Raw genomic sequence first — 9,142 nt, forward strand, 5'->3', positions numbered from 1 at the left:
TAAGTCAGAGGCTATGCCACTTGGTAGCCTACACTCTGTACCTAATACTTCTCCCCCTTCCCTTTTAAATGGTCTCCCTCAGGTTTCATGTATCTGGGTATATTTGTAACTCCTAAATTCCAGCTAATGTACAAAGCCAATTTTGTTCCTTTGTTTGATACAATAAGACAGGATCTGGAGCGCTGGAACTCTCCCGATTTCTTGGTTGGGTAGAATATCCCTCTTGAAAATGAACATTTTACCTAGACTACTTTACCCAATCCAAATGATCCCAGTATTACTCTCCAATAAGGTAATAAAGGATGTAAATGGATGGCTAAGTTCTTTTATATGGAGTAAACGCAAGCCAAGACTTAAGATGGCAATATTGCAGCTGCCAAGTTCTATGGGCGGCTTGGACCTGCCCAATATCAGGTTCTATCAATGGTGTGCCCACCTTTGTTATATTTCTGACTGGATCACAAATGATGACTCCTCTATTTGGTTAGACATTGAGACTTCTCTTTCAAAATATCCCTTACAGGATCTTTTTTTTCAGAAGTTTCAAGTCTGTAGAAGATCACTGCAATAATCCCGTTACACTTAACACACTCAAAGTATGGAGGTCAGTTCAACGCTTCCTGGGAAGGTCCAAACTAACCTCTGCTCTTACCCCAATTCTTAACAACCCAGATTTCAGTCCAGGATTGCTGGATGCTGGCTTTAACTTATGGCTTAATAAGGGCGTACGCAGGCTAAATGACTTATTTGCTGATAAGATTTTGTTGTCATTTGAGCAGATGGTCGAGAAATATCGACTCCCAAAGCAGGACTTTTTCTGCTTCCTACAAGTAAGACATTATATTCTGAAGAGCACCACCTTAATTGGTAACCCTGATGTGTATGTCATTGAAAGAATGCTTTTTTTCCCACAAAGGAAAATGTCTGTAAGTCTGTTTTCTGATACTTTAAGGTCATTTTCTGCTGTCAACACACAGAAGGTGAAACAAGTTTGGGAGAAAGAATTGTCTGTTACTATTGACGAAGAGATGTGGGAGGACATTTGGAGATATGCAAAAACAATATCTATATGTAACCGCACTAGATCAATCCAATTAAGAATAATACACAGATTGCATATATCCCCAAATCGCAGACATGCTTTTAGCCCCACTTCCTCTTCCCCTCAGTGTCTTAAATGCAAAACGGATACAGGCACCCTAACACATTGTTTATGGTCATGTAACAAAATACAAAGATACTAGTCTGGTGTCCTGCAAGAAATTGAAAGGATCCTAGGGGTTGACCTAGAATTGGACCCAGTTTCTTTACTGTTAGGTCTCCCTAGTAGGCATGTTACTTCTGTGGGTAAAAGGAGGCTTTACAACATCCTTACCTTCGCAGCGAGGAAAAACATCATTTTACAGTGGATTAGTGATAAGGTTCCTTCTATTAAAGATTGGCATAAGATACTATTTGAATGGGTGCCTCTGGAATATCTGACATGGACATTGCATTCTAAAACAGACCAGTTCTACAAAGTATGGGAACCTTAACTAAATTACCTAGAACCTGAGGTATCAGCTATTATGCTGCAAGGATTCTCTTAGACCGGCAGGGATCTATGTATTTCAGAACTACACTGTACGTTCCATGTGTGGAACCGAACCTCTTGGTTTAAACTGAGCTTTTTTGTTTAATTTCTGTTTGTATGTTTGTTTAAAATGTATGTATTGAGAGACGCAATGATGGGGATGGGTTGAGAGAAGCACCGAGCGGGAAGAGGAAAATGGTGTACGTATGTATGGGTGTGTGTGTGCGTATGTATGCGTATGTGTTTGTATATGCATGAGTATATGTACAGTGCCTTGCGAAAGTATTCGGCCCCCTTGAACTTTGCGAACTTTTGCCACATTTCAGGCTTCAAACATAAAGATATAAAACTGTATTTTTTTGTGAAGAATCAACAACAAGTGGGACACAATCATGCAGTGGAATGACGTTTATTGGATATTTCAAACTTTTTTAACAAATCAAAAACTGAAAAATTGGGCGTGCAAAATTATTCAGCCCCCTTAAGTTAATACTTTATAGCTCCACCTTTTGCTGCGATTACAGCTGTAAGTCGCTTGGGGTATGTCTCTATCAGTTTTGCACATCGAGAGACTGAATTTGTTTCCCATTCCTCCTTGCAAAACAGCTCGAGCTCAGTGAGGTTGGATGGAGAGCATTTGTGAACAGCAGTTTTCAGTTCTTTCCACAGATTCTCGATTGGATTCAGGTCTGGACTTTGACTCGGCCATTCTAACACCTGGATATGTTTATTTTTGAACCATTCCATTGTAGATTTTGCTTTATGTTTTGGATCATTGTCTTGTTGGAAGACAAATCTCTGTCCCAGTCTCAGGTCTTTTGCAGACTCCATCAGGTTTTCATGCAGAATTGTCCTGTATTTGGCTCCGTCCATCTTCCCATCAATTTTAACCATCTTCCCTGTCCCTGCTAAAGAAAAGCAGGCCCAAACCATGATGCTGCCACCACCATGTTTGACAGTGGGGATGTTTCACCGCCTGGTACGGCAACTGCTCCGCCCTCAACCGTAAGGCTCTCCAGAGGGTAGTGAGGACTGCACAACGCATCACCGGGGGCAAACTACCTGCCCTCCAGGACACCTACACCACCCGTTGTTACAGGAAGGCCATAAAGACCATCAAGGACATCAACCACCCGAACCACTGCCTGTTCACCCCGCTATCATCCAGAAGGCGAGGTCAGTACAGGTGCATCAAAGCTGGGACCGAGAGACTGAAAAACAGCTTCTATCTCAAGGCCATCAGACTGTTAAACAGCCACCACTAACATTGAGTGGCTGCTGCCAACACACTGTCATTGACACTGACCCAACTCCAGCCATTTTAATAATGGGAATTGATGGGAAATGATGTAAATATATCACTAGCCACTTTAAACAATGCTACCTTATATAATGTTACTTACCCTACATTATTCATCTCATATGCATATGTATATACTGTACTCTACATCATCGACTGCATCCTTATGTAACACATGTATCACTAGCCACTTTAACTATGCCACTTTGTTTACTTTGTCTACACACTCATCTCATATGTATATACTGTACTCGATACCATCTACTGTATGCTGCTCTGTACCATCACCCATTCATATATCCTTATGTACATGTTCCTTATCCCCTTACACTGTGTATAAGACGGTAGTTTTGGAATTGTTAGTTAGATTACTTGTTGGTTATCACTGCATTGTCGGAACTAGAAGCACAAGCATTTCGCTACACTCGCATTTAACATCTGCTAACCATGTGTATGTGACAAATAAAATTTGATTTGATTTGATTTGATTTGGATGGGGTGTTCAGGGTGATGAGCTGTGTTGCTTTTACGCCAAACATAACGTTTTGCATTGTTGCCAAAAAGTTCAATTTTGGTTTCATCTGACCAGAGCACCTTCTTCCACATGTTTGTTGTGTCTCCCAGGTGGCTTGTGGCAAACTTTAAACAACACTTTTTATGGATATCTTTAAGAAATGGCTTTCACTCTTCCATAAAGGCCAGATTTGTGCAATATACGACTGATTGTTGTCCTATGGACAGAGTCTCCCACCTCAGCTGTAGATCTCTGCAGTTCATCCAGAGTGATCATGGGCCTCTTGGCTGCATCTCTGATCAGACTTCTCCTTGTATGAGCTGAAGGTTTAGAGGGACGACCAGGTCTTGGTAGATTTGCAGTGGTCTGATACTCCTTCCATTTCAATATTATCGCTTGCACAGTGCTCGTTGGGATGTTTAAAGCTTGGGAAATCTTTTTGTATCCAAATCTGGCTTTAAACTTCTTCACAACAGTATCTCGGACCTGCCTGGTGTGTTCCTTGTTCTTCATGATGCTCTCTGCGCTTTTAACGGACCTCTGAGACTATCACAGTGCAGGTGCATTTATACGGAGACTTGATTACACACAGGTGGATTGTATTTATCATCATTAGTCATTTAGGTCAACATTGGATCATTCAGAGATCCTCACTGAACTTCTGGAGAGAGTTTGCTGCACTGAAAGTAAAGGGGCTGAATAATTTTGCACGCCCAATTTTTCAGTTTTTGATTTGTTAAAAAAGTGTGAAATATCCAATAAATTTCGTTCCACTTCATGATTGTGTCCCACTTGTTGTTGATTCTTCACAAAAAAATACAGTTTTATATCTTTATGTTTGAAGCCTGAAATGTGGCAAAAGGTCGCAAAGTTCAAGGGGGCCGAATACTTTCGCAAGGCACTGTATGTGTGTGTGTGTGTGTGTGTATGTATGTGTATATATATGCGCGTAGATATGTGTAAATGGGGGCTGTTTTTCTTGTTTTTGTTCTGTGTGCTTTGTCTCTTTATCTCTTAATATGGGTGAAAATGGTGAAATTCCAATAAAAAATACTGTTACAAAAAAAAGTGAGATTTTCACTGGGAAGTTATTTAAAAAGGTACAACAAGATTTGCAACACTTTCTTTATTGATGAACAGACTGGGATTCTCAGTGTTACACAGAAATCATTCATCATTTTACTTTATTCATATTACTGTACTAAAGTTTTTCTAAATCACATTTGACACAATGAGATATAATACCTTATAAGCCCTTGAAATAGTCAGAAAAAAATATAAATCTGCTGCTAAAATGTTATAGTAAAATTGAAACCATAATTCAATTGTGAATAGATTGGAAAGAACATTAAAGTCAACCTTAACGTTCCTTAATGATCTATGACAGTGACTTTATTACATGAAGCTAACATTTAGGGTCATTTAATTATTTCTATTTTTGACGGGAAAGATAAGATATTTTTTAACAGAAAATAGACAGAGAAAATGCCATGCACAAGCTAACATCTTCCACATTTTTAGTCTGACACTTCCTCTCCACCTCTGGTTTTTACTTGCCATACCAGAGGAAGAGGGGGACACCGTTGTTGCCAGTATTCAGATTTTTCGCGATGGAAACCAAGCCGGCCTCCTCATAAGGACCGTCTGCCTTGTGGTTGGATGTAACGGTCAAGGCCTTGATAGGGAGAGATCCATCTTTCTTGAGCCAGACAAACACTGGCCGACCAGATGTTCCCTCGTTGAGGTTAACATTCACCACGGAGAAACCACGCTGCTGTAGGCTGAAATCCTGCTCATGGTTGATGGAGACATCCATCTTGATGACCCCGCTTTTGTTATCGGTGGATTGACGGTACCAGAGGAAGATACAGTTTCCTCCAGCACCTCTATTGAGATCTTCATCCATCCGGATGTAGCCCTCCTTGAAAAGGTTGATGTCTTCTTGGAATGAGGTGGTGGCAGCAACGTCACAGATGTAGGTCTGACTCGCTCTCTTCACCCAGAGGTTGATGTCTTCTTGGTATGAGATGGTGGCAGCAACGTCACAGATGTAGGTCTTACTCGCTCTCTTCACCCAGAGGTTGATGTCTTCTTGGAATGAGATGGTGGCAGCAATGTCACAGATGTATGTCTGACTCGCTCTCTTCACCCAGAGGTTGATGTCTTCTTGGAATGAGGTGGTGGCAGCAACGTCACAGATGTAGGTCTTACTCGCTCTCTTCACCCAGAGGTAGATGTCTTCTTGGAATGAGGTGGTGGCAGCAACGTCACAGATGTAGGTCTGACTCTCTCTCTTCACCCAGAGGTTGATGTCTTCTTGGAATGAGGTGGTGGCAGCAACGTCACAGATGTAGGTCTGACTCGCTCTCTTCACCCAGAGGTTGATGTCTTCTTGGAATGAGGTGGTGGCAGCAACGTCACAGATGTAGGTCTGACTCGCTCTCTTCACCCAGAGGTTGATGTCTTCTTGGAATGAGGTGATGGCAGCAACGTCACAGATGTAGGTCTGACTCGCTCTCTTCACCCAGAGGTTGATGTCTTCTTGGAATGAGGTGGTGGCAGCAACGTCACAGATGTAGGTCTTACTCGCTCTCTTCACCCAGAGGTAGATGTCTTCTTGGAATGAGGTGGTGGCAGCAACGTCACAGATGTAGGTCTGACTCGCTCTCTTCACCCAGAGGTTGATGTCTTCTTGGAATGAGGTGGTGGCAGCAACGTCACAGATGTAGGTCTGACTCTCTCTCTTCACCCAGAGGTTGATGTCTTCTTGGAATGAGGTGGTGGCAGCAACGTCACAGATGTAGGTCTTACTCGCTCTCTTCACCCAGAGGTTGATGTCTTCTTGGAATGAGGTGGTGGCAGCAACGTCACAGATGTAGGTCTGACTCGCTCTCTTCACCCAGAGGTTGATGTCTTCTTGGAATGAGGTGGTGGCAGCAACGTCACAGATGTAGGTCTGACTCGCTCTCTTCACCCAGAGGTAGATGTCTTCTTGGAATGAGGTGGTGGCAGCAACGTCACAGATGTAGGTCTTACTCGCTCTCTTCACCCAGAGGTTGATGTCTTCTTGGAATGAGGTGGTGGCAGCAACGTCACAGATGTAGGTCTGACTCGCTCTCTTCACCCAGAGGTTGATGTCTTCTTGGAATGAGGTGGTGGCAGCAACGTCACAGATGTAGGTCTGACTCGCTCTCTTCACCCAGAGGTTGATGTGTTCTTGGAATGAGGTGGTGGCAGCAACGTCACAGATGTAGGTCTGACTCGCTCTCTTCACCCAGAGGTTGATGTCTTCTTGGAATGAGGTGGTGGCAGCAACGTCACAGATGTAGGTCTGACTCGCTCTCTTCACCCAGAGGTTGATGTAATCTCCTAAACTACCGCGGTTCAGATCACACGGTAGCCTTTCCCAGCCGTATTTGAATTGAGCGGCCTCTGCATTCACATTAGTGGTGAGTAGGAGATCTACAATGGGAATGTCATACTTAGGGCTTGCACCACTAAAGTACCACAGATGGATGACATCTCCCTCTGCTCCAGAGTTGATGTTTTCTGGGAGCTCAGTGAACCCTGCACTCCTCAGGCCATCTTTCATTCCATCAGTGAATGAGAACTGGACTCTGGTGATGGGTTCTCCATTGCCCTTTTTGTACCACATGTAAACTCTGGTGGTGGATGAATTGCCTTGGTTGAGGTTTACATTCATCATGTGAAAGCCTTGGCCACGAAGCTGTTGTTCCCTTTTAGAGTCAGTGGAGATTGCAATTTCTGTGATGTATTTAGAAGCCATTTTGTGTAGTTGGAGACAAGTGTCTGTAAAGTAAGAATCAATAGTGAAATTGGTCAACACCTCATATGAGGCAAGAAACAACACTAAATACACCAAAGACCAGAACATTTGATAAGTATAAAATATGAAATAATTGACGGCTAGCTTTTAAAGCATTTTCTCCAGCTGTTCTAAAGGGGAAACATTAAAATGATGACTTCAAGGATGCATGAAAAACGCCCTGAACAGATACTAAAACAGAAACATGGGCTCGGCTGAGTCTAATGAATAATTATACAAATATATTCATTTAGAAGTTAACTGAAAAAGAAACACTACAACACATAATCATACAAATATATTCATTCATAAGTTAACTGAAAAAACCCCACAACAACACATAATCACGTAGACCAGGTGTGGTAACAACGCCCCCTAGAGGACAGCATTGCTCACATTTGTTTTGCTCAGTTTAACATCAGTTATGATCTAAATTGAAGACTATGATTATTTGATTATCTGAATCAGGTGTTATGGTGCTAGTGGAGCAAGTGTGCAACCCATGTATCCCACCACCACCTTGCCCTTTAATGTAACACACAGACATACTCATATTCACATCAGGACCCTTTAATGTAACACACAGACATACTCATATTCACATCAGGACCCTTTAATGTAACACACAGACATACTCATATTCACATCAGGACCCTTTAATGTAACACACAGTCATACTCATATTCACATCAGGACCCTTTAATGTAATACACAGACATACTCATATTCACATCAGGACCCTTAATTGGAAGTAATTCCTTTACCAGTGATGTTGTGTTCTTCCTCTGTTCTGGAGTGTCAGACGTTGTTGGAGCGAACCATTAAGGAGAGAGCTGAGCATTAAATAAGTCTAGTTGCCAGGCTGAAATAGCAAGGACATGCACATTAAGAGAAGATGACACCCAGGCTATACTCTATTTTTGAAAGAGCACATTAACCAACACCATACGAACATTTATGACATCTGGACATACTATGGTCAGCAGGATACAGGAAGAAAGATGGAAGCAAGATAACTGATGACTAACATGTGAAACATAAGCATGCAATGCATACATTATTTTTAGAACACGGAAAGAGTTCTACTATCATTATAACCTAACCAAAAGCAGATATGAGCATTAGTGGGTGTGAACTAGCTCTGAGATGAGAAGAAAATAGTAAAAGGTCAAGGGAAGCTATTTTGATATAGCGGGAGGGGACTCTATATGTTTTGCAAAAACAGAATCCTATAAAGGCAGGACTCTGTAATATGAGAATGTGTTCTCTTTCCATGGAGGGGCTCGGCCCTGTTATGTTTGTGATAGGGTCCTTCCATGGAGGGGCTCGGCCCTGTTATGTTTGCGATAGGGTCCTTCCATGGAGGGGCTCGGCCCTGTTATGTTTGCGATAGGGTCCTTCCATGGAGGGGCTCGGCCCTGTTATGTTTGCGATAGGGTCCTTCCATGGAGGGGCTCGGCCCTGTTATGTTTGCGATAGGGTCCTTCCATGGAGGGGCTCGGCCCTGTTATGTTTGCGATAGGGTCCTTCCATGGAGGGGCTCGGCCCTGTTATGTTTGCGATAGGGTCCTTCCATGGAGGGGCTCGGCCCTGTTATGTTTGCGATAGGGTCCTTCCATGGAGGGGCTCGGCCCTGTTATGTTTGCGATAGGGTCCTTCCATGGAGGGGCTCGGCCCTGTTATGTTTGCGATAGGGTCCTTCCATGGAGGGGCTCGGCCCTGTTATGTTTGCGATAGGGTCCTTCCATGGAGGGGCTCGGCCCTGTTATGTTTGCGATAGGGTCCTTCCATGGAGGGGCTCGGCCCTGTTATGTTTGCGATAGGGTCCTTCCATGGAGGGGCTCGGCCCTGTTATGTTTGTGATAGGGTCCTTCCATGGAGGGGCTCGGCCCTGTTATGTTTGCGATAGGGTCCTTCCATGGAGGGGCT

The 9,142-nt window shown here is 43.1% G+C and overlaps 1 protein-coding gene across 1 annotated transcript; it reads right to left on the reverse strand.

Annotated features, from left to right (window-relative positions):
• Positions 1-4,706: 4,706 nt before the first annotated feature.
• si:dkey-30j10.5 lies at positions 4,707-8,019 on the reverse strand. Its single transcript, XM_046335005.1, has 3 exons — positions 7,978-8,019; positions 6,749-7,197; positions 4,707-5,398 (listed from the first exon to the last, which is right to left on the reverse strand). The coding sequence occupies exons 2-3, from the start codon at positions 7,172-7,174 to the stop codon at positions 4,937-4,939; spliced, it is 888 nt and encodes a 295-aa protein (XP_046190961.1). The 5' UTR covers positions 7,175-7,197; positions 7,978-8,019; the 3' UTR covers positions 4,707-4,936.
• Positions 8,020-9,142: the final 1,123 nt, after the last annotated feature.

This window comes from Oncorhynchus gorbuscha, unplaced genomic scaffold (genome assembly GCF_021184085.1).
Source record: "Oncorhynchus gorbuscha isolate QuinsamMale2020 ecotype Even-year unplaced genomic scaffold, OgorEven_v1.0 Un_scaffold_643, whole genome shotgun sequence".
NCBI classification, from domain to species: Eukaryota; Metazoa; Chordata; class Actinopteri; order Salmoniformes; family Salmonidae; genus Oncorhynchus; species Oncorhynchus gorbuscha.